A 26,288-nucleotide genomic window follows, 5' to 3' on the forward strand; every position below is an offset into this window, starting at 1 on the left:
GCAACACTCGACCGGTTCTAATTGTTAAATGAAAAAATAAACAGATTAAAAATAGGTCATGCGAGTACAATCATTTACTGGAACTCGAAATCCCATTGTAGGATTCGTTGAGGATTTCTACAGGGCGTTAATTTAATACCTCGCTGTATAGTCGAGTGTAAAGCAAAAACCAGGGTCTGAAATCCAGAAAAAATGAAAACTATGAGATCCGGTTGTCCAGGTTGAGCCAGGTTGATCCTGGCTTTGCTCCTCGCCCTGCAGCCAGTGTCACCGCCCTGGACGATCTTAAGCACAGCAATCGATTATCAATAGCTGCTAAATAATTCACCGGTCCTCCTTTTCGCTCCGTATATACACTTAAACATTCAGCAGGCCCCCAAACCCACCGGAGCTTTGAAGTGTGACTACAAAGAGCAGAAAAGGGCCGGAATGAAGAAACAGCCCAGAGTCAGGAAAGAACACAGCGAGAAGATGTCTCCTGGGGAAGAGGAACGGCAAAGAAAAACAGATGCACTGAGACAGAGAGGTGGAGAGAATCTTCAGTACATATCCGTGTGTATGTTCAGTAGACGTCTAAAAAAAAAGCTCAGCTTTTGACGATGATGCAAATAATACCGATAATAATAATAGCGCTTAAAACGCCAATACTGATACATGTAACACCTCTTACTTGTCATCTCTGTCGTTCCCTTAGGGACGGAAGCTACCACCGTATGCTGTTCTAAGGAAAACAGGGACTGGAGGATGTCCCTAAGGATCTCACACAGGCACACACACACACACACACACACACACACACACACACACACACACACACACACACACACACACACACGCACACGCCTACACTCTCAACCGTGCTGACGCAACTCAGCTCCACTTCAGAGCAATATCTGGCTGACCTTACAAGAGCCTCTTACACCTCCTATGCTGTCACCAACACACACACAAACCCTTTAGAAAGAACAGTCTTTGGCTGTGCATATGAGTCTATGAGAAAGAGAACATAAACACAGGTAAGATGTAAACACCCGTACTCTAAGGGCGCCCTTGTACTCTATATGTAACATTTATTTTGAACCCCCCTGTGAGCAAGCATGAAGCAATCGCACTTACAATAAACGTGCATGAAAACGAAGGCTCCTGGGTCCCGTTGTTTGCACCAATGCAGCTCGAACCTGCTCAGGTGATCGCATTTAACAGGATAAAGTCATGCATTTCAAAGTGTGTGCATCATGCAGGAAAACTGTGCACGTCGGATGAATCCACGAGATATGAGGTGCAATCAAAAGGTTTCGAGACGAATGGCGCTAACTGGTGCTAGTCGGATCACGTGCGTTACCATGTCTGCGATTTCATCGCGGACAGCAAAGAGCAAACGGTGAAACTGCGCAAATCTGCCACAGAGACATTTGACATGACATACTTTTGACATACGGCTTTGCCACGACGAGTCGTTTGAGTTTTTTTTAGTGGCACATGTGTCTTTCAGAGAAGAACGTGACGAGAGATCAGGAAGGTTTTCGACAAGCTCACCCCCCGAAAATGTCGGAACCGTTCGACAACTTGTGCATGATGATCGTCGGAGAACAATCTACATGATTTCACTTCCGTACCCACCCTACTCACCAGATTTGGCTCCTGTGGACTTCGCCCTCTTCCCGAAGATTCAGCTGAAAGATTGCCGTTTTGACGAGAGATCCAGTGCGAATAGCAGAAGGTGCTTGGCACGCTTAAAAAAAAGAAGACTTCCAGAACACACAAGTGGCAGGAACGCTGAGAACGCTGTATTGCTGTGCAAGAGGGCTATTTTAAAGGTGATAGTGTGTAAAGGGTCGTCTTTTGATACGACCACCTACTTTACAGACCTTGCAAATGTGCGTAGGCTCAAACAAAATGCTTTTTCTTTACTGTTGTGAAAGAATGTAATGAATAATAAACTGAACACAAGTTACAGTTCTGCTGTTGCAGATGGAATCACAGGAATTACAGATTGGCTCAAGCCAGATTCCAATGTAAGATATATGTTAGAATAAGCTTATTGGTAAAATTGCTTGATTCTCATTGAGGCATTAAAGTAAGAGATGGGGAACACCACCTGAATGTCACTTAATCAATATTAGCATAGGAGCAGCAGCATGACATCAAGGACCACCTCTAAAGTACATGAACATGAGTAGCAACATCAATAACATGAGAAACTACATATTCGTATCCATAATTTTTATAGAAAGTTGCAGGAAAGCTTCATATACATTACAAGCAGAAAGAAAATAGTTTTTTAAACAATTTTGTTTAACTTCAATGAACCTGTTTACACTCTAATAAAGTTCTTATCATTGGGAATGCCATACAGTATTCATGTCGCTCTCCATGGTGCTGATCTAAAATAACTGTACACTGCAATATCATTTCAAAATATTCTACATTTGAGTCTGTCTATACTGAAGACTGATCTACACTTACTCCATATACTTTAGTTTCTCCATTACATACAGCACAGATAAATGAATGTCAGTAACTAAGATATCAAAGAAGAAAAAGGTCTGGTATCTCAGCGACACATTAAATAAAACTGTGTGAGTTTTTCTACATTCTAAATTTTTAAAAGGAAGAATAAACTGCAAAGCTCTTTACTATGCCTAGTCTCTTTCTGAAGAGACATTCTTTAGATGTTGTTTTGAGTTCTTTTATTAGCTCTTGAATGAGTTGTCATTCGGGTCTTGGAGTAATGTTCGTAGGCCGGCCACTCCTGGGAAGGTTCACCACTTATTCAAGTTTTCTCCTTTTGTGAATAATGGCTCTCGCCATTGTTTGTGGAGACCCAAAACCTTAGAAAATGTTTTGTAACCCTTTCCAGACTGACACATACTTGACTGTAGAAAACTGTAGAATGGACATTACTCATATTCACACACTCTGGTGCTCATGATATTTTCGACTCTCTGGAGTTTGTAATGTTTTTATGGTTTATAATTACACTCTTGGGGTCACCCAAATGAGTGTGGGTTCCTCTTTTGAGTCTGGTTTCTCTCAAAGTTTCTCGCTTCCCACAGTTTCCCCACGCTTGCTCATCGAGGATAAATTTACTTATATTAAAATTTTTGCTCTTTAATTCTTACATTCTGTAATGCTGCTTAGAAACAATGTTCAATGTGGAAATCGCTATAAAAATAAACTCAAATTAAATTGAATTACTTTGTTTTTCATCTTATCTTCTCACATATATACTGTATATATATATATATAATTTTCTAATCAATGTGCAGTTATCTCGGACAAGTCCATACATCACTTCTGATTAAGTTCTTTAATGCGTCTGAGGAATCAAATTTCCTGAATAAAACCAGCAGATTTCCCAGACACATTTCCAGAGGAATCCGAACCGAAAGTATCAATTTCACCGATTCAGACTGGACAAACCCAACGACTTGAGATTGCATCATCACTGCCTTTCTTTCTTTTTTCATTTTTTACACACACACACACGCGCACACACGCGCACACACGCGCACACAGGCGCACACACGCGCACACACGCACACACACGCACACACACACACACACACGCTACTTTATGGCGAGGATATTGTTTGCAGTCTCGCCTGTCTCCTCGTGTGTGCCTCTGATAATACGTTTGATTGAGGTTTACAGGTGAGCTCGCTTCCACGGCAGTGAATACAAATCAGAGGCTACAGTGCAATACAGCAGCAAGGATCCCTCAAGGATTAGTTCAATCCGATTGCATCAGGCTCATGAGCTTTGCCTATCGCTCCTGCTATGACTTACTTCGCACCTCTTAGTCAGTTTACCAAGAGTCCATATCAGAGACAAATTGACTCTTCTTTTCTTTTCTTTCCATTAGGAATGATTAGGTTGTCATGCTCACATAATTAAATGAATTAGAAAACAAAAAAGGTGTAGTTTGAATGGACTTTGGCCAGAAACACGGTGATGGAAAACGGTAAACAAACTTTCGCCAAGAGAGTGTAGCCCCTGTAGGGCTGAATGTTTCTGACCAAAAGGAGAAAGCAGTCCAATAATAATTTCACGTGCGCACAGCATACGCCTGAAGTGCTTTCAGCATGCCGTGCTTGGCATTGTTAGCTAACTGTAATCCAAACTTCGTGCAGATATTCAGCATTTCCATATAAAATATAAATTTTATATTCAATAATGAGTGAGAGTCACATTAGAGTCTTTTCACATAAACTGAGTTGATTAAGTGAAAAGTCTTGTGATAAAAATGATAATAGGAACATTATAGCCATAATAAATTACAGGCTTTGGATACTTAAGTACATTTGAAGGCAAATACTTTTGTACTTTTACCCAAGTGAAAGTTTAAAGGGACACTTTTACTTTTACTGGAGTCGCATTTTACCTTCTGTATCTATAATGGTTTGAGTACTTCATCCACCATTGATTTTCAATGTCTATATCTATAAAAGAAGTTCAAACATAAAAAATTGTATCAATGAAATTGGGATGTGAAAGAAGAACAATTCTGAGAACCAAAGCATCTGACCTGTGTCCAAAATCTAAAGTCTGATGTCCAAACTACTTAATCTATTTGGAGCTTTACACACATTTACACACCCCTTAGGATGTTGCCTCAAGCATGCAAGTTTAATAGAGCTTTGGAACGTACCTCATATACACACACACACACACACACACACACACACACACACACACACACACACACACACACACACACACAAAATGACAGAAGTCACATCCACCTGCTTCTGGAACTGCAGTGTTTGACACTTCATCTCTAGTCAAATCTGCACGACTCCAATGACTTAAGCCTCTTGCTTCGTATTATCACTCCACCCTACACCACAGTGGCCCTAGTCAGATTACACACACACAGATTATACACACACACACACACACACACACACACACACACACACACACACACACACACACACACACATGCACACACACACACTCTATCTCCATCTACCTATCTCTCTGGCCAGCTCTCTGTCTCTCACACACACACTTACAGAACTCACAGGGAATGATGGCAGGAAGAAGAAGGAAGTAAGGGGGAAAAAAAAGAGTATATTTGGAGTGAAGTGTCATTTTTATCTGCTGGAGGCGAATGTGGCCGAAGTGTGTCAGCAGCGAGGCAGGCAGATGGCACATGGCTGTGGGTAAGAGATTGGCTGGCGTGTGATTTATCTCACAGAGACAGAGAATCTCCAGCATCTCGATGTGTGTGTGTGTGTGTGTGTGTGTGTGTGTGTGTGTGTGTGTGTGTGTATACTTGATAGGTGTACGTTCAAGTAACAGAAAGTGTGTGGGCTGCACGTAATGGTACGAAGAGTGTGTTATAAAGCTCTAGGCTGAAATGGAGGTCAGAAAGCGCTCGAGTCAATGCGTCAAGCGAAGCGCGGGTCCGTATATATGAAGGCGGAAATGCATTTAACACAGGGTCAGACCAACAAACACACACACACACACACACGGCACACTGATGCAGGACTAAAGAGCGTCTGACTTACCGTCTGACTGAATGACAAGACACGACAGTCACGCCGCCCGTAAGTAGAATATGGCCGATCGGAATTTACTTTGCAATGTAATAAAACACAAAGAATCATCTCTACTAATGACTTCCGTCATCGCACGTCGTACTTCGGCATGAAAAAGTATCCGCTAGCGCGTGTAATGTGTCTGGAAAAAGAATGCTGTGCATGCGCCTAATTAAATAGCAGTCTTGGCATTGATGTCTTGGGAAACGTTCTGGATTTTTAATGGACACTACAGAAAATGGCAACAAATGTATAATAAATGCAACTAGAATAAATATCACTCGCATTCAAAATGAAGATATTTGATAAAGTCTTAAATTCTCAACACCGGTCTTTGCTTGGGTCATTATTTAACGATGTTCTGGTCGGTAAGAAAGAAAGAAAGAAAGAAAGAAAGAAAGAAAGAAAGAAAGAAAGAAAGAAAGAAAGAAAGAAAGAAAGAAAGAAAGAAAGAAAGAAAGAAAGAAAGAAAGAAAGAAAGAAAGAAAGAACAAACGAAAGAAAGAAAGAAAGAACAAAAGAAATCGAAAGAAAGAAGGAAAGAATGAAAGAAGGAGTGAAAGAAAAAAAGAACGAAAGAAAGAACGAAAGAAAGAAAGAGCGAAAGAAAGAACAAACGAAAGAACGAACGAAAGAAAGAACGAACGAAAGAAAGAAAGAACGAAAGAAAGAGTGAAAGAAAGAAAGAACGAAAGAAAGAACGAAAGAAAAAAGAAAGAACGAAAGAAAGAAAGAACAAAAGAATGAAAGAAAGAACGAAAGAAAGAACATAAGAAAGAAAGAACGAAAGAACGAACGAAAGAAAGAACAAAAGACGGAAGGAAAGAAAGAACAAAAGAAAGAATGAATGAAAGAAAGAAAGAAAGAAAGAAAGAACGAACGAACGAAAGAACGAAAGAAAGAACGAAAGAAAAAAGAAAGAAAAAAAGGAAGAAAGTAAGAAAGAAAGAAAGAAAGAAAGAAAGAAAGAAAGAAAGAAAGAAAGAAAGAAAGAAAGCAAGCAAGGTGCTTTACATTTGTTACCTGTAAAAATGTTTCTCTGCATATCCCAGTGATGCAAGAAAGCTGCAGCCCCCTCAGGTTACAAATGGTTAAGGACTTTGCTCAGGGACCCCTATAGGGGCAGCTTGGCAATGCGGGGCTTGAACTCTCAACCTTCCAAACACTAATCCAGAGTCTTAACCACTGAGCTGAGAACATGCTACTGTTTAAACTATCTCTTTCTTCATGAAGCCTGATTTCTACACTATATGACCAAAAGTATTGGTACACCAGATTATTCCAGCCATATGCGTTTCTTCCCAAACTGTTACCACAAAGCTGGAGGCACACAATCGCATGCAATTTTTCCTTCACTTGTACTAAAATCCTAACCTTCTCCAGCATGACAATGCCCCTGTGTACAAAGCCAGCATGAAGATATGGTCTGGATGGAAGTTTCAAGTTTTATTTGTCATATGTGCAGTTTGTACAGTGAAGTTCTTAAGTGAAACTACAGCAAATATGGAACATTAAACAATATTAAATAGTAAAGAGAAAAAAATTATAATAATGAGGCATAAGAAGGTTATAATTATTTACAAGTGAATGCAGAAGTGTATATATGTATATATATTAAATGAATATATATATACAGTACAGACCAAAAGTTTGGACACACCTTCTCATTCAAAGAGTTTTCTTTATTTTCATGACTATGAAAATTGTAGATTCACACTGCAGGCATCAAAACTATGAATGAACACGTGGAATTATATATGGAATTATATACATAACAAAAAAGTGTGAAACAACTGAAAAATGTCATATTCTAGGTTCTTCAAAGTAGCCACCTTTTGCTTTGATTACTGCTTTGCACACTCTTGGCATTCTCTTGATGAGCTTCAAGAGGTAGTCACCTGAAATGGTCTTCCAACAGTCTTGAAGGAGTTCCCCGAGAGATGCTTGGTACTTGTTGGCCCTTTTGCCTTCACTCTGCGGTGATGGTTTCCCCTAAACCATCTCGATTGGGTTCAGGTCCGGTGACTGTGGAGGCCAGGTCATCTGGCGCAGCACCCCATCACTCTCCTTCTTGGTCAAATAGCCCTTGATGCCTTCAGTGTGACTCTACAATTTACATAGTCATGAAAATAAAGAAAACTCTTTGAATGAGAAGGTGTGTCCAAACTTTTGGTCTGTACTGTATATGCAATATTAGCATGAGGTATTTTTAATAAAAAAATATGCAAGATGTAGGTGTACAGATAGAATTTATATCTATCTTACAGTGTGTGTGCAACAATACGCATCAGTGGAAGTGGAAGATGGTGTGATCTCAACCCTATAAAAGAGTTTTGGGATAAATTGGAAAGTCCTGTGATCGCATGCTCTCCTATTCAGAGTGTATTCCCACCTCATATACCAGGTTAAAACGCTTAATAATAAAGATGAATCGATACAAATTTCTTACAACAACTCGTAGCATCATTTATGAAAGATTGGTTTGCAACTTCTTGGTGCCAAGGTTCTCTAAGTGGTCCGAGAATCACTTGTTAAGTGTTTCAATATGCTGTTTCGCTGTATATTAGCTACATCATGATGTTGTAAGTATATACAGAACACCATTTCTGCACACCTTTTTTTCTCAGCAACAGAATGGCCTACAGACAGGAAGCGCAAGGCCAGTCAGGAGCAAGCTTCCAGCAGGGTCAAATCCATGTCCGTGGGACTTCTCTACATCTTAAATAAAAACCCACGCGAGAAGTTCCTGGCTTTAAATAACCTTAAGACTCATCAGAAAAGTTCTGGCAACAATCTTGCACTTCATGTTTATAATATTACGAGGTCATGAATCGCCTTCGTCTCCCAGCTTCCCTGTGTCGTCCCTCATCATTTCATTGGTCTGTTTCCTGGTGTTTACCTCTCCTCAGTTTAGACTTTGATTACTTCATGTGGCTCCTGATTGCCTTCACAATCATACGTTATGCTTTTGATGAAATGACATTAAATTTTTCTTTTATTCATCAAAGAATGAACTGAGCAGTGATCCATATAATCAATACCGAACGCTGGAATTACAGCGTAAACCTTTAAAACGCTTTCATTCATAAAATGCAAACTACTAAGCAGAGATTCATAAACATCTATTTGATTTATCAAGGCTAGTCTTTAATGACTTTATGACTACATGAAGTATTGAATGGCAGTGAAAGCCTGGTGTCATTTTCAGCAAATTCAGGACAAAACTACAGAAACGGTGTATACAAAGAGAGAGAAAGAAAAAAAGAGAGAGAGAGAGAGAGAGAGAGAGAGAGAGAGAGAAATAAATGTTTATTTATTTATGTTCAGTGACCAGTGAGAAAGTCCCCCATTATTATAAATTCAGTGGAAGTAAAAAAATTACGTAATTTTATATATATATATATATATATCTTCCCGTGGGCTCACCACCTGCAGGAGGGACCGTAAGGGACGGTGCTGTGAGGATTGGGCAGCAGTCGAAGGCGGGGGCCTGCTTAGACTGCTGCCCCCGCGACCCGAATTACGGATAAGCGGGAGAAAATGAATGAATGAATGAATGAATATATATATATATATATATATATATATATATATAATACGCATAATTTACAAAAGGGTAACTGGAGAACTGTCAAACGGCTGTCATATGTATGTATATATATATATATATATATATATATATATATATATATATATATATATATATATATATATATATAAAATCACATACATATACAATTTCTATATGGCTGGAATATATAACTATATTTTTTTGTTTTACACTGTATATGGTATTTCTTCCGCATTTCCGAACTCAGATCATAAAGCATATACGCTCAGAGATTTCTCAAACCCTAGACTCGGTGTGTTTTTTCGCATTTGCATTCATGCTCATAAAACATCTACGCTCACACTTGAAAGCCAAAACCTGACAGGTGAAGCTTCTGTTTTTTTTTTCTCACACAAGCACAATACACAGAGCCTTCAGCGGAAGTGAAATCCGACAAAGCGACACCGCTGCAATGTGATATTCTATTCGATTCATTTCTACACAAATTAAGAAGAGTGACATTCAAACAGTTTGCACAAACTGTAATTGGAATAATTGTACTGTATGGCACATGCCGTTTGACAGTTCTTCAGTTTCTCTCTTATAAAGCAAAGTTTTTCTTATTCTAATGTAAGAACGCACACTAACTCAAGTCTGGAAGGAAGTAGCAGAGCTCATCAGTAAATCCAGTCAGTATATGTAGCTGATACGAAAAAACTAGCGCAAAAAACAATATAATTCAAACTTGTTAGCCATTACACACCCAAAAGAGACAATAAGCAGCAAAAGTCACAGTAAAACAGCTGTAGCTAAAAATTTGGGCATGCCCAAAATTTCTCTAAGTTGAAAAAATAATATACATTATATGGACAAAAGTATTGGGACACCTGACTTTTCCAGTCATATGTAATTCTTTCCCAAACTGTTACCACAATGCTGGAGGCACACAATTATTTAGGACGTCTTTGGATGTCGTCGGATCATAAAAGCAATTTCAAACAAAATGTGGAATGGGACGTTTTGAGACTAGTTTTGTAACACGCCACGGCTGCATGGACAGTCACAGGGAGCACCGACCATTGTGCCAAAAGACATTGTGCTGTGTACATTGGAAGCTGTGTAACTCCTTGACCATGTGCCATACCACATCTTCTATTCTGATCACCGAGCTCTCCTCACACGTGAGTTTCTTAGCATGATCCCACTTCCGCACCCTCCCTCAAAGGTCGCCGTTTTGACACCATCGCGAAGATCCAGCGTGATTCGCAGAAGGTGCTTGATACGCTTTGAAAACCAGACTTCCAGGACACATTACAGAAGCAGCAGGAACGCTAGACGTTGATACGTAGATACATAAAGTACTTTTTTGTAAACAGAGCCAGTCTTGAAACGTTCTAAAACCACCTCGTAGTGCATCTCTGTAGTTCTCTGGTTAATGCACTGGCCTTCTAATCAGATGGCTATGAGTTAAAATCCTGGCATCACCAAGCTGCTTGGCTCTTGATTATAGTCATTTACCAAACGCCATAAATGAACAAAAAACTAAATCAATATTACACTAATTATGCATTATATTTCGACAACTTCCTACAAATCCAGTCTTTACAAAGGCAAGAATCGTAAAATAAACACTGACTCGTTCTTATTGCAATCCAACATGGCCGCACGTTATCTGTGCTGTTTCCAGACGTTTAGGCAGATGCTCATTGTGTGTTCACCAGCTGTTTCGCACGTCACCACTGCATTTACAGCCTTCAGGTTGACACAGTGTCTCACCTCTTATCAGCCTGTGACGGCTTTAAAACCCCAGATGTAAGCGTTTTCTAATTACAGCACATTTAAAATCACAGTTTAGCGGCTACGTTTTCCGGCTTAGCAAGCGAGATCCCGAACTCATCAGCAACCTGGAGCGGCATCAGGACTCTCTGATAAATCATCGTAGGAGCAAATACGCTGTGACTGAAGCACACTTTGCTCGATAAGCTGATGGGAATATAAGGGTGCTCACATATGTGGCGTATAGCCTGCTCATGCTTTCCTCTCTGCTGAGGTTCTGTGTAAGCACAGCACATGACTCACACTTGGGTGCAGACCAAGACAACCAGACTGAGCAAGGTGTTCTTGACCGGGTTCCAGTTTGACTGTGGTGAGAAATCTACTCGACCCAGCATTGACCCCGAATTTAGGAATTGAACCAAGTTTCAGGAGGGTTAGGGACTATTTCTGGTGTAAATAGCTAAACTAAAAGGAATTTGTGTTCCCCAAACCTTTTCCACAAAGTTGAAACAATACAACAATGCTGAATAGAACAATGTACAATGCTGTAGCATTAAAAGGTCCTTTCACTGCAAATAAAATTGATATTTATATAACTATATAGGAGGGGGTGTAACGGTACACAAAATTCACGGTTCGGTACGTACCTGCGTTTTAAATCACGGTTCGGTTCACTTTCGGTCCAGTTAGGGGGGAGAAATGCAAAACAATAAATTGCTATAAATGGAAAAATTTAATAGTTTACATTTGCTAGACCCTATTTGGGTGTGTGTTTTTGTGTGTGTGTGTGTGTGTGTGTGTGTGTGTGTGTGTGTTACATTTTACATAAAATTTTCTACAGATGTGATCTACTGTTCAACTTATTTCAACATACTTTTACAATGTTTTCATTCCTTTCATGCTTCATTCATTTACTCCCTCGATATGTGGAATTGTGCACATTCCCGCCTATCTCCTTCTCTCCCTGCCCCCCGCCCCCCCCCCCCCTCTCAATACAATCAACGTGATATTGTCCAGCATCTGATCTCTCACTCCAGCCAACTTTCCTTTCCAATCTAACAGCCCAGTAATCTTGTGCGTGGAAGAAGCGAGTGGGTGGCGATGCACTTTAGCCCCACAGATACGGATCATTTATCTCTCCCCTTTCATCCTCATTCGTCTTATTCACCAATTAGATACGATTAATCAGTATGGCCTTCATGCTGCCAGCGAACAGCAGAGAACCCCCCCACCCCCCTCCTCCTTTGCCCCAGCACCCCCCACCACCACCACCACCACCCACTCCCACTGCACCACGACCGCCCCGTGTCCCGGACCCAGCCTCTCCCTCGCATCAGCACCGCAACATCCTGTCTCCTAGCAACCTGCATCCAGTGCCATCAGCTACAGAGGACACCGCTGCTCAAGCTTCGTTCTCAAATGCCAGCAGAATGACAAGAGGAAGATGTTCAGAATGAAAAATGAATGCTTTGGAGAGCGATGAAGGAAATGCGAAAAAGGAAACGCCAGTGTGAGCTCGGCACTGTTTTGTTCAGCCGATGCCGAGTGCTGAGTCTGGATCTTCTGCAATTTCCGGCTACTACTCACACTACTTAAAAAAAAAGAAAAATAATAATAATACATCAATAAATTTGGATAATAATAATCTTCATTTTTAATCAGGAAATGTGAGAAGTGAGATTTAGTGTTCTACTGAATAAATATCGAAACACCTTCCACTTTATTCAATTTATTCCGCCACAATTTTAAGACGGTGATAAGGCAATGAGCTGAAATACTTACAGCAGAGAGAAGAGAGAAAAGACGGACTGCTGTGACTTTGTTTTTTGGACTTTTATTGTACAAGGGTGGAGACAAAAAAGAGAGGATTCGAGAGAGAAAGGGTGAGACAGGAGCACAAAAAAAGGAAAGCGGGAGAGAAAGAATGCACAAGATAAAAAGGAAAGAGAGAAACAGAGAAAAGAAAAATGATAAAAAAAAGGGAACAAAGAATAAAGAATAGAGAGTGTGTGCATGAATTAGGGATCTGCTTTTCCATAACTGAGGTTGATGCGATTCACATCTCGATGCGTAGCCAACGATACATTAAAGATGCATATGACGCAGCTACCACTGCTATGTGATACGATTCACCCCATTACGATGCAGTGCGATCAGATTTTCATTCGATTCAACACAATGCGAATCAATAGAAAAAAATACGATGTTATGCAATTAAATATGGTACAGAAAGTTCGCTTTGATTTCTTCAGACAGACAGCAAATCATCAATTTACTTAAGTGCCTTGTAAATTCTAATGCATGGCCCTTTTACAAACATGCCTTTGGAGTGCACAAAAAAAAGCTTCACTAAAACCAGACGTTTTTTTCCTGTTCTGTGTGCAGGAAGATGCAGCTCTACCTCTGCCATGTTAATCTGTATTCTATGTGACTCTCAGGACACGCCTCGGTCTCCGTAGTGTTGTGAGATGAAACAGTTAAGTGAGAAGAAATCAATCTACATATCAAATGATTGGCCACTTTCTAAATAATTAAAGTATAGAGCATCTACTAATGATGATATAAACCTACATTTTTCGAATATTTAAAAAAAGATGCATTGCAAATATACAAATGCCAACTTGGATTCGATGCACACTTTTTAATGCGTCACGTTGCTAACTTTTATGCCGACACAACGATGCGAAGCGGTAAATCTCGCCATTCGTAGTATAAATAATAACACAATAAAGACAAGGAGCAAGCACTGGTAACAAGGAAATCCAAGAGGGCAGAAAATATTCCCACAAAAACACGAGCGAATATCTTGAAATAAATAGTTTTATTTGATTTACTGCAATATCACCGATGCTCACTTACCATCCCAACCATGCTAAATTTATCTGTAAAGGATTATGAAAAAAGGTCCATTTGAAGACAAATTCTTGATTTTTTGTCTCATGATTTGCCCCGAGCAAAAAACATCGCATAGTCCGTGGCTCTTTTTTTTTTTTGATAGTCCCCAGGATGATGGGGCGCCATTAATTTTTAACCACCCTGTGGGTGGAAGAGCTGTCGTCTTTCTTCCTCTGAGCTTTACTGTCTTTACACACTCCGACAGGTATGCTTTAACTCCCACACCACGCTTCACACAGCACCGCATGGGCACACACAGACACACAGACACACAGACACACAGACACACACACACACACACACACACACACACACACACACACACACACACATACACACACAGAAGTAAATCGGTGATTATGTTTCCATGCAGCTTAATAATCTGTTACCCGACAGAGAGCTTGTTTCTCTATAAACCTACAGCGTATCCATGACAAATCTGTTTGGGTCAGTGTTCTGGGGAGGTGTGTTTTTTTTCAGGATGTGCAATAAAACGCTCCTGTGCATTTACATCTGTTTAAAATTATTTGGTTTCATGGTGTCAAACTAACAATCTATGGCTGATGAAGGATCTGATTAAGGCAAAGAGTTACAAATAGGCCAGAAATTCAATTTCAGATATCTTCCAACAATAGACTTCATAAGGCATTATAAAGTTTATATTCTGTTTACTTTTTTAGCATTTGGATGACATAAATATATATAAATAAAAAGTCGTGAACTATCGAGGTCGCGAATGTCAAGGTCGCGAGTATCGAGGTTCCACAGTTATACAGTGTAACCTCGATACTCGCGACCTTGACACTCGCGACCTCGATAGTTCGCGACTTTTTATTTGGAACCTCACGAGATTAACTCGCGAAAAATCTGATAGTTGGCGAGAAGCCGCGAGTGGCTCGAAAGTTCGTAGTAACATTTCAAATCAGAGTTTGTATTAATAAATTACATAAAAACTTTTGAAAAACTTATTATTGTATTATTCATTTAAAGTAGTAAATAAAACATGTATGACAAGTAAATCACAATTTTTGTTAAGTTTACACTGCAGTACATGTAAAATTCCCCTTGAAAAAGGAACCATCAAAAGGAAAGAGTCAAAACCTCATAGAACGTAACCCCGCGATTATCGAGGTTGCACTGCTTTAACTGTAATTTACCTGTAATTTGAATATCAGGCATCCCAAATTGCTGTGGTACGAATAAAAAGTAAATAAAACTATTCAAATGTCTGCAAAATCATCACACTTTACACCACTGTTATCACAAAATGATGTTTGATTAATGTTCAGCAACACAATTAGCAATTTAGCAACATAATCAATTTAATAAATAAAAAATAATAATAAACTAGAACTAGCTAATTAGCGTGCTATTGCTAGCTTCACAGAAATAAAACACTATTTATCACTCACTGTCCTGTGATGTAAGATGCTAATATTAATTTAAAAATGCAAAAGATAAACCTGTAAAACTCCTACATATACAATATACGGCAAAAGTATTGGGACAAAAAGTATTATCTCCTCCCCTAACCATTACTATAAAATTACAGGCACACAATTGTATAGGATGTCTTTAGATATGGTGGCATATAATTTTTCCCTCCATATAAACCAGGAAACTCAAACCTGTTTCAGCATGACAATGCGTTCATGCAAAAAGCCAGCTCCATGAAGATGTGCTTTACATGATTTGGAAAAGAAGATCTCCTGCTATAGAGCTCTGACCCTCAACCATGTTGAACAGCTTTGAGATTATTTCTTTTTTGCACCCCAGGCCTCCTCACCTCACCTACATCAGTACTTAACTTAACACCCTTGTGGCTAAATGAATCTCACAAAAATCTCCACAAGCCCACTCCAAAATCAAGTGGAACATTTTCCCAGAAGAGTGTGAATTATTATAAGAGCAAATAAGACAAAATGTGGAATAGCACAATAGCAATCGTATAGTTAGGTGTATTGATGTATGTATACACACAATTCACACTCTGCTTTTTAACTCTCTGTTAAATAATCAAACTGAAATGGTAAAACTCGTTAACACCATAAGCAGCGTGATTAAAAAAGCCGATTGAAAGCAGACACCAGATTCTCTCTTACTTCTTGTCCTTATGGAAACGTCAAAGCTAAACCTCACTTCAATTCACGCAAGAGAAAAACTTTGCGTGGGGGAATGCAGGCTTTTCTGTTTGAAATACAAGGCTATATACTGAAAGTGAAAAAACAACAGCGATGAAGAAAATGTAAACTAGTAAACCTGAGGAGCGCTCGAGTCGAACCGTGAAAAGGTTCGGGCGACGCACTTTCTGCTTGGCTCGGTGCTCGGTGACATTTACCGTCCATCTTACTGTTGGAAATAAGCCATTGTTCCACTTTTAATTAACTACACATACATTTAACTAGACACATCCTTCCTTCCAGTGCCTCGGCGCTAGTCTTAAAAACCACGCAAACAACACACACACACTCACACTCACACACACACACACACACACACACACACACACACACACACACACACACACACACACACACACACTCACACACTCATTATTTTGCTTAAATCTCATTATATAGTGTTGCACACACACTACATAAAGTCCACAATATTTAGTCAGTAGTATAACTAAAACTAACACATTACTCAGAGACGGAATAATCGTTAAGACCAAACATCGATTTCTTGAATGTGTCGTTTTTCTAGCGTTTTTCCACCATGACAGATTTTTTTTTTATCTTTTCCAAAGTGTTCAAATAAAAGGTGCAGTATTGGTTAAGACATTAGCCTTTGGATAGAAAGGTGACACATTCAAATCGGTGTCAAATTACCATCAATTTATACTAGTACCTTCTTTCCAGTATACTGATGATTAAATTCTATGCTTAAAAACAAAACTTTCCGGAGATTGGTATGTTTTCTTGATCATCCCATTCCTTCTTTTGTCCCTTATTTACCAGTAGATTTTGGAGTGTGCATGTGGAGATTTGTAATTCATTCAGTGACAGTGATGGAGGAAGGATGAGGAGACCTGGGGTGCAGTCAATGTTCTAATTTATCCCAAAGGTATTCAGTGGGTTTGGAGCTCTATAACAAGAGATCTTCCACTCCGATCCATGTGAATTATATCTTCATGGAGCTGATTGGAAGGGAAAATTGAATGCTCCGGTACCCAAAGGTATCCTATCCAATAGTCTTCTTCTTCTTCTTCTTTTTTCGGCTTCTCCCATTAGGCATCGCCACAGCGGATCATCCTTCTCCATACCCCCCTGTCCTCTACATCTGCCTCTTTCACCCCAACCACATGCATGTCTTCCCTCACCACACCCATAAACCTCCTCTTTAGCCTTCTTTTTTTCCTCCTTCCTGGTGGCTCCATCCTCAGCATTCTTCTACCGATATACTCCTCTGCACATGTCCAAATCATCTCAATCTCGCCTCCCTCACCTTGTCACCAAAACGTCCTACATGCGCTGTCCCTCTAATAAACTCATTTCTAATCCTGTCCATCCTCATCACACCCAACGAAAACCTCAACATCTCCAGCTCCACCTCCTGTCTTTTACTCAATGCCACTGTCTCTAAACCGTACAGCATCTCAGGTCTCACCACAGTCCTATAAACTTTCCCTTTCACTCTCGCAGATACTCTTCTATCACAAATCACTCCTGCTATCACTCTTCTCCACCCACTCCACCCTCATCTAATAGTGTGCCTCCAATTTTATGGAAAGAAGAAGAAACACATATAGGCCCACTTATAAGCCACTAGATATATAGATACTAGATAGTATATTTTACATGAAAGCAGATTTTTTCTAGCCTATTAAATGTTCTTGTCATTTAGAATTTACCGCCGCTTAAATACCAAATTATTATAATGTTTTTCGCCTAATTATTATATGCCTCTTGTTTGTGTTTTTTATTGTCGGCTTGCTACTCCGGCAGTTTTCACATGCACTAAAAACTTATCTAATTACTTCCCAACAGCTTGTTCTCTCGCAGGCCTTTATCTCGGAAAATTACTACATCACTAAATATATGGCAACATTAACGAGATAAAAACAAACCTGACAGGGATTTCTGACAGTAGGTGTCTAGGTGACTGTAGAGGCTGTACCAACATCCTATGAGTATTTATAAGGTGTTCGCTTAGTGGTTAAGGTATTAGACTTTGGACCAGTAGGCCATGAATTCAAATCCGAGCTACACTAAGTACACATGGGCCCCTTTAGCAAGGCCCTTAACCTCATAGCGGCTGAGTTGTATGAATAAGTGTAAGTCGCTCTGTATAAGTGCTATAAATGTAAATGCTGCTTTTACTATAGGCTCCACATCTTCTGGTCTGGTTCTTGTGAGGGGAGGTGGTAAGGCATTGGACTCGAAAGGTCGCAAGTTCAAATCCCAGCACCACCAGGCAATTACTGGGCCACTCGAGCAACAACCTTTACTTTAATAGTCATTCTGGATAAAGGAGTCTGTCAAATGCAAAAGTATTTGGACATCCATTCTTCATTGGGGTTGAAGAAGTCAGGACTTTTGTGTAGGACATTTAAGCTTTTCCACTCCAAACTTAACCCAGCATGGCTTCATGGAGCCTCAGGTAACCAGGGGAATTATTATGCTGGAAGAGTGAATGGGTCTCTTGAGCTCCAGTAAAGGAAATGTAATGTGTTCTCAATTTCCATTCAATGGTATTATACACTTTTTTTACATTTATTTTTAACAACACACATTGTCACTAAGCGGCTTCACAGCGATTAATACTCGGATAATATGAAATGATCAATAAAAAAATTATTCAATTCATCCCTATAAATGTATCCCTAAAGTTGTAATGTAATGTAATATATTAATGTAGGAAGTCATTGAATTGTAGTTCGGAATTCTGAAATTCCTGCAAATCCTAAATGTTTGGCTTTTTTGTATAACGCTGATCCGCTCATTCCTAATAAATGGTTGAATGTATTGAAAAAAAATCTATATTACATCAGGAAAGAATGCACAAAGGAATCTTTTTTCCACCCTCACTGTATAAACCATCAGATGGACTCGGCTCGGCTTGCAGCTCTCAGCACACGGCGGTGCCTGGAGCACAACAATGAAACACATCAGCGCTCTATCAAAGACCCTTTGAAGCCTTTGACTTTCAGCAGTAAATGTCAGTCTTTTGAGTGAGTCATGTAAGTGTGCTCTTAATGGCCAAACGCATGGCATGTGCGTACGAACCATGGCAACACTACAAACTAAGGCACTGTGAGCTACTAAACTGTACCTGTGGTAGGAGGTTTAATATTGAGTGCCATTAGTCGAGTAAAACACGACATATGACAAAAACCCACGACTTTCACTACATTTATCTACACTATGCTTTTTTCCTATGGATCAATCCAAAACAATGATATAGTCACCATACTGCTCAAAACATATTGTAGGTTATACAATTCAACCACATTCTAGAAACACCAGGGTATATAATTATTAGATACACACATGCTTTTCTTTGCAATCTGAACCTTCTGTGGTTCATGAAACACTAACACACAGTGCTAATGTTCACTGTGACTGTCCCATACTATAAATCTCAAACTTAAAGGCTAATCAATGTCTAATTACATTTAAATACAGTGGAACCCGGTTATCTCGCCCTCGGTTATCTCGACAACCCTATTAAGTCGACGTTTTTGAAGTGGAACCGCCAAATTCTCGCTTTTTCTAAGCATTTTTTATCGGTTATGTCGACTTTTTTATGTCGCCGAACCCTGATATCTCGAGCACAAGGGGGACAAAATTTGGCATTTAACGTCGGTTATCTCGGTGCAGCCGCAGAAGAACTCGTGGAAGTGGCGGAAAAATCAAACCTTCCAGCTGCTACAGGTGTTGTATTGTATACTGGTGAATCTCTGCTGTTAGTTTTGTTGTTAAATGTTATGCGATGAACGGGAGGCGAGGCCGCGCTTGGCGGCGCGGAACGTGGGATGAGCAAAAGCATAGAATAAACACCGGCAGGATCGGGGGGGAATCCGCGGTGCTCTTTGGGAACAAAAGAGCAGCCGTTGAGAGAGTGCCGGTGGGAAGACACGTACCGGAATACGCATGCGCGATAACATCAACCGCCGTGAACCAACATATACCAACAATAACGGACAGTGAGAGTGTGGAAGTTTAAATATGAGCTGGTGATGATGATAAAACACCTGCCACGCTGAAGGGGGCCGAAGGGGGCGTGGCAGGTGGATTCCTGACAGATAAACATGTACTGTATGTATTTTTATAGCATGACTTCATCAAACAAATCACGGCAACGCTGTTGTGTAAAAAAAACCTTCAGAAAAACGTGCATGCACATTCTCATTTATTAACGCACATCATGTACATAAAGAAATTCCAAGCACGTTAATATACTGCCGCCATTTTGATTTTTGTTTATCTCGATCATCGGTTATCTCGATGCTTTTTGGCGACCCCCTAGGACATCGACATAACCGGGTTCCACTGTAGTAAGTAATTCAAATTAAAAGACACTTTCACAACCCTGGTTTAATATAACTCTAGCCAAAAAAACAGCTTTTCCCCCCATGACGTATACTCATACTGTAGTACATGTAGATCAGACATTAGTTCAGTGTACAGTAGCTTATGCTCAATTCAACTATTTTGACCCCATCAGTCTCATATCAGTCTCAGAATTCTATGTTGTGAATTGTATATCTGATCCGATGTGGTGATTAACACATTTACGCTGTCTATTATTTTTTAAGCTTTCAATAATTGACCAATCTTTGCTCACACATGATTATATAAATCCTGAGATTTTCACACACACTAAACCCCCCCCCCAAAAAAAAAACATTTAGTCATTGTCAAGTCTGTGGCTGCGAATGCCTTTTTTAATGGGAACGATGAGGTCAGCACATCCAGAAAGTCCACAGTAAGTCAAATAACCACTCCGAGCAGAAAAGCACATAAAATTCAGAAATTCAAGGCTTTAGTGGATTTAAGCTGAAGTTGGCCAGTTAAAGATTGATAGATAAAAAATATCGCCTGGACTTTTCGTATTCTTTCTTTTTTCTATCTCGCTGTTTATTTGAGCCGAGTCATCGCAGGGAATCAATATGCAGCTAGGAATGGGTTAACCATAATCCATAATTGATAACCAGGGATTCAGGCTTAGTTCAAAAAGAAAAACACCGCTCAACCACACCACAGCTCAAAAAGAAAACCCACTACCATTAAAAAAAACCAAAAAAACCAAAAAAAAACCCATGAAAACTTGGAGACTCTCCCGAAAGCTTGACAACACAAAAACTATAAAGAAGGAACATTCATGGTAGAATACTAAAGATTTAATTCTTTATTTTATATAAAAGCTTTTTTTTTAACCTGTCAGGGGTCTCTTAGGATTCACTGTAGAGGCAGTACTGAAATCATTATATATATATATATATATATATATATATATATATATATATATATATATATATATATATATATATATATATATATATATATATATATATGTGTGTGTGTGTGTGTGTGTGTGTGTGTGTGTGTGCATGTGTGTGTGTGTGTGCATGTGTGTGTGTGTGTGTGTGTTTATATATCTTATATTACATTTTTATAATAATATAATATAACATGAAAATGTATCATTATTATTGTTATTATATAATTTTTTATAATTAAATTTTGTGCATAATGCACTATTGGGGCAAAAGTATATGGACAGCTGACCTCCACACCACACCACTTTTATCATTCTTGATTTATTCCCCCCCTGTTATAATAAGCACCACTCGTATGGGAAGGCTTTCCACTCAATTCTGGGACATGGTCATAGGGATTCGTCTTCATTCAGATATAAGAGCATTAGTGAGGTCTAGTAAGGAGGTCTGGGTTGAAATCTGCATTCAAAAAGTGTTAAGTGATGTTAAAGAGGTCAGTTTTCAGTGCAGGACACTCAGGTTCTTCCGCTCCAGCCTTAACATGCGATGTTTCATGGCATTGTAATGCTGGAATGCTGAATGCTTTTTTTTCTGCTTCCTCACTTATTCTATGGTATAAAACTATGGCTATTGTACATTATGATCTATGACTCAAGCATAAGTGTGTGCGTATGTATTCGCAGTATTGTCTACATACGTGCCCGTACCTAAAATATCGTAAATGTATGTATGTATTCTGTAATGTCATGTATATATGTTCTTTATACTGTAGGATGATTTAATATGTAGAAGTAAAAGCACAGTGATGAACGTTTAACAACAAAGCGTTCATAATGAAATGAACAGCAATACGGATTAAATAAGGTAGTGTACATTCAAGGCTCTTGTTCGGCAGAAGGTGATCACAGTATCAATCGAAATCGAAATGCTTCCAGTTTCTTCGGCTTATCTTTCACAAGGGAGTACTTGAACATACCCGTAACTGCAAAATGGCTTCCCGAGAACCAGATCGAATCAATTCCAGTCATAATGCCCATGTAATAGAACGCACCACTGCATGCGAGCACCTACAACAAATCATATGCGTACGTTTACAGTCGACTGCATGTCCTTGCGTATCGGATGATAAGGTCCTGAGATCCTAAAATGTTGCTGATGTTACCTAAAAAAATCTTTATGTTTTTAATCGTGTATTATTATCCTTATTTTTTTTTTTTTACAAATGTTTTGGAATGTGCTCCTTTTTATTTATTTATTTATTTATTTATTTATTTATTTATTTATTTATTTTAATTCAGTCTCATAGCACTGCTCCAAAATGAACAAGTTTATACTAGAGTTTGGGACGACAGCATTTGGTGAGAATGCAGAATATTTTCTTCCCTGCAGAAAAAAAAAAATTGTGTTTACTGGAGCAGTATGAAAATACCAAAAGTGAGAGGTTTGAATTAATTATCATTAATTATAGCACATGCTGCTGAATTCTCAGAACCAATTGTTTGTAAGGTGTTGATTCATTTTCTATAACTGAAGCTCTGACTGCTGGGCAAATCACAGGTTTATATAAATACCCACTTTCTAATACTAATTCTAAGGCTGAATTCATTTTATAGGCTATAAACTAGTAAAGGATAAGATGTAAATATTTAAAACGCAGCTGTGGGTTGAGAAAAATACACATCTAATGTACAGTGTATACAATGTACTATCTTGTGATGAGTGTTTATAGTTAAAAATCATTAAACATTAGGTTTCAGCAACATTTCCAGCCCAACATATCAACAACCAGACAAAAGACCTGTAACTACTAACCAAGCATTGGATATATTTCATTATTTTTTCTCAGCATTCATGTCAGAAACAGTGTCACCGTCACCGTGGTGGCATTTCTGATATACGAACATTATTTGCTTTATAATCCCCTCCCTTTCCTCTTGCTTTAATAGAAGATATTAAACATCTTATATCTTTATATAGAGCTTACTTTTTTGCTTTGTTTGTGAAAATAAAAAAATTTCATCCTAATATATATTTGCTATAAAATCCTGGTTGTGCAGAGTATTTTTGATGAAAAGGCACCACCATTCTACCCTTGAATTTCCATTCTTCTGGATAAGGATGCCTTTTAAATGCTGTAAATATAATTAAATTAAGCTGGTAATATTTATTTAAACTAGCATAATTTGGTGTAAAAAAAAAATGCAACCCTGGCAACCCTGTTCCTGCTCTTTTTTCAGCTTCTACAATGAGCATGAGGCAGCATGATTCCTGCCCCAATGGGCCTCTATTATTTTTGGATGTAGTTCCTATTTTTAACCACTTGGTTCAAAAATAGAGTATGCTGTTCTGCCATACATACTTTTGTAAACAGGCAATCATATCTGTTTTCTGTCGTTTACAGACATTTTGGCACCAAAGAGACCAAATTTTATCTGGAAGGATATTTCATTGAGGGCTGCCAGAATGTTAGCAAATATCTCAAAAAGATATCTGACTGATCACTGATTGCACCTTTTACTGATTGCTGATGTCATAAAGCAGGATTTTTACAAGCTTAACTTGACACTGGTGTTCACACTTTCTTTTCCAGTTCAAAACCTATTCTGCAGCAAAGGCAAACAGGTGTGAGCTTACCGATAAAGTAGGAGAGCAGTACAGCGAGCAAAACAGCAGCAGCGATGGCAGTCATGGCGGCACATTTCCAGCTGCAGTACTTGGAGGGCTTCTTTAGCTTGAAGGAGCTCCTGGAGAAGGTGTTCCTCGGCAGGAGGCGTGGCGGTGGCGAGTAGACGGAACCCCCGGTGAGGGGGTAACCAGGAGAGGAGCTGCTGAATAGAGGAGTGCTTCCTGATGGAGTCTTAAACAGGAAGTGCCTGCGTGTAGAGAAAACAGAGTTGATGCTAAATTCGAAGCTTTCAAACAAATGCTTAGCTAACACACGCGAGTACAGGCAACAGACACATGTTGTTATTAGGCGCTAATGACTGCAAACAGACTTGGAGGCGATGGAGACAGGCTTGCATTGTTCACCACTGAGAAACTATGCATTATAGAGATCTGTTAAATGGTCTGGGGTGTAAATTGCATCCTTGGGGAGAACTGAGCATTACAGGAGGTATTATCTAAATAAAATCACTTTTATTGCCAGCTTTTAATTCACTCGCTTATACAAGCAAAACTCTGGATCACTGTCAGCGCTAGTCTTTTCAATTGTGGGCTGCCATATCTACACATACAGATTTCTGCTATCACAGGGACAGACATCCATTTGTTTCATCACATACCACATCAAAAAAGGGGGAAAACAATTCTAGACTGATGTCTGGATGTCTTTAATTGTCTTTATATTGTCTTTGTGATGTCTTTATTTGAACCGCTAGCACAGTGATCTGTTAGCGGAAATGGTTAAGTGGTAAGGTTAAGACTTTGGATCAGAAGATTTTGTGTTCAAATCACTGTCACTCCTTTATTTTTAAAGGCAAATATGATCAAATGATTTTAAAAAAATCAAATACAATCAAAATAATGTAAGATGAGAGATTTAAAATGTTGCTAGTTTCACCATACATTTTATCATTGCTCATAAAGAAAAATATAGCACAACATTGATATTTGTAGATATCTAAAACCAATACTACTACTACTACTAATAATAATAATAATAATAAAATAATATTAATAATAATACATGTTTAAATTTATTATTTACATGTAAACCGGATGCACCCCAGTCTGCTCTGCACCATCAGAGCTAAATAATAGGGCTTGTACTGTACTTCATATTTACGACGTTTGGTAGACGCCCTTATCCGATACAATTTACATTCATACAACTGAGCCACTATTAAGGGCCTTGATCAGGGGCCCAGGTGAGGCAGCTTGGTGTAGCTAGGATTTAAACCTTAAGATGCAAATAATAATGCCTTTAACAAGCATAAGCTACCATCTCCCCACAGGAAAACACTAGACTACAGAAAGGAAATAAATGTCTATGTCTATGAAATATATTTGTTTTAAACCTTTCCCATTCAATGCACTTCCAGGGGCCAAGAGTCTGCTTTAACTTTGCATCAGAAACCCAGTGTTGCACCAAGCTCAGTGTGTTCAATGGCTCTCAGCACGCTTAGTCTGGACCTCTGTAGTCCAAACGCCAACTTGGAGAGCGTCAGCCCAGGAGAACACACACACAAAGAGAACATAATAACACAAGATCATGGTGGCCATGAAGTCTTTTGTCTTTGAGACGACGCCAGTACAGTGCTTACGTGAGCCAGATTTGGTTGTTGCAGCAAAGAGTGACAGGTGGGACGAATATTTTGCATGTGAAGTCTGTTTGAATGTTGATGCGTCTGTGTGTGTGTGTGTGTGTGTGTGTGTGTGTGTGTGTGTATGTGAATGCAGGGCAGATGGGAGAGGAATGAAAATGTAGGGAAGTTGACCAAACAGCTTTGACGAGTGCTTGGCCTGGCTCAGGCAGCACTTTGGTGTTAAACTAACCTCAGATCAGTTTCCATCAGTCCTGCTCAAAACAGGAAGTCCAGGCTGAACCCACCTGGCCTTGGCTCAAGCCCCTGCTGAGTCTCCAACTGCTGCCTCGTCCCCAAGCCCATATATTCACAACCATGCATGCCAAAGAGCTCCAGCACTACTCTGTCTCAGCCACCTGCTAACACTTTCCTTCCATCACCTCATCCAATACTCTAGACCAAAGCTAGGCATTAGATGGCCAACCAATCAATGAGGAAGTTTATTAATTCTGGGACCTCGCCATTTTAATGGTCAACCTATAACACTGAGGTCTTAACTGAGCCTTGAACTTGTCAATGCTCATTAAATAGAAAATCACATAAGGTGGAAGTTCTCTGTAGTATATGTGATGTTTGTAGTTTTGCAAGAAAAAGCAGCTTGAGGCCTGCAAGCCTTAGCAATGAAAATATTCATATGTCGGACAAATAAAGCTTGATTTTGTTTCTTTAAGGATCAGGCAGCTAAAGTAACTGATGCAACACTGGGCTTAGATGAGAATACGGATATGGACGATCTGGCCATTGAACTACTGATTAAAAGGTCGTGA

The 26,288-nt window shown here is 39.2% G+C and overlaps 1 protein-coding gene across 4 annotated transcripts in view; it reads right to left on the reverse strand.

Moving 5' to 3' along the window:
- The window catches only part of tenm2b (teneurin transmembrane protein 2b), a 331,309-nt gene that overhangs the window by 59,192 nt on the left and 245,829 nt on the right, over window positions 1-26,288 (reverse strand). For all 4 annotated transcript variants that reach the window (XM_083564505.1, XM_083564502.1, XM_083564503.1 and 1 more), the window contains one exon: window positions 23,849-24,087. In XM_083564505.1, the coding sequence (XP_083420631.1) occupies window positions 23,849-24,087 (239 nt within the window). The remainder of the gene's footprint in view (window positions 1-23,848; window positions 24,088-26,288) is intronic.

This window comes from Silurus aristotelis (assembly GCF_946808225.1).
Source record: "Silurus aristotelis genome assembly, chromosome: 16".
Classification (NCBI taxonomy): domain Eukaryota; kingdom Metazoa; phylum Chordata; class Actinopteri; order Siluriformes; family Siluridae; genus Silurus; species Silurus aristotelis.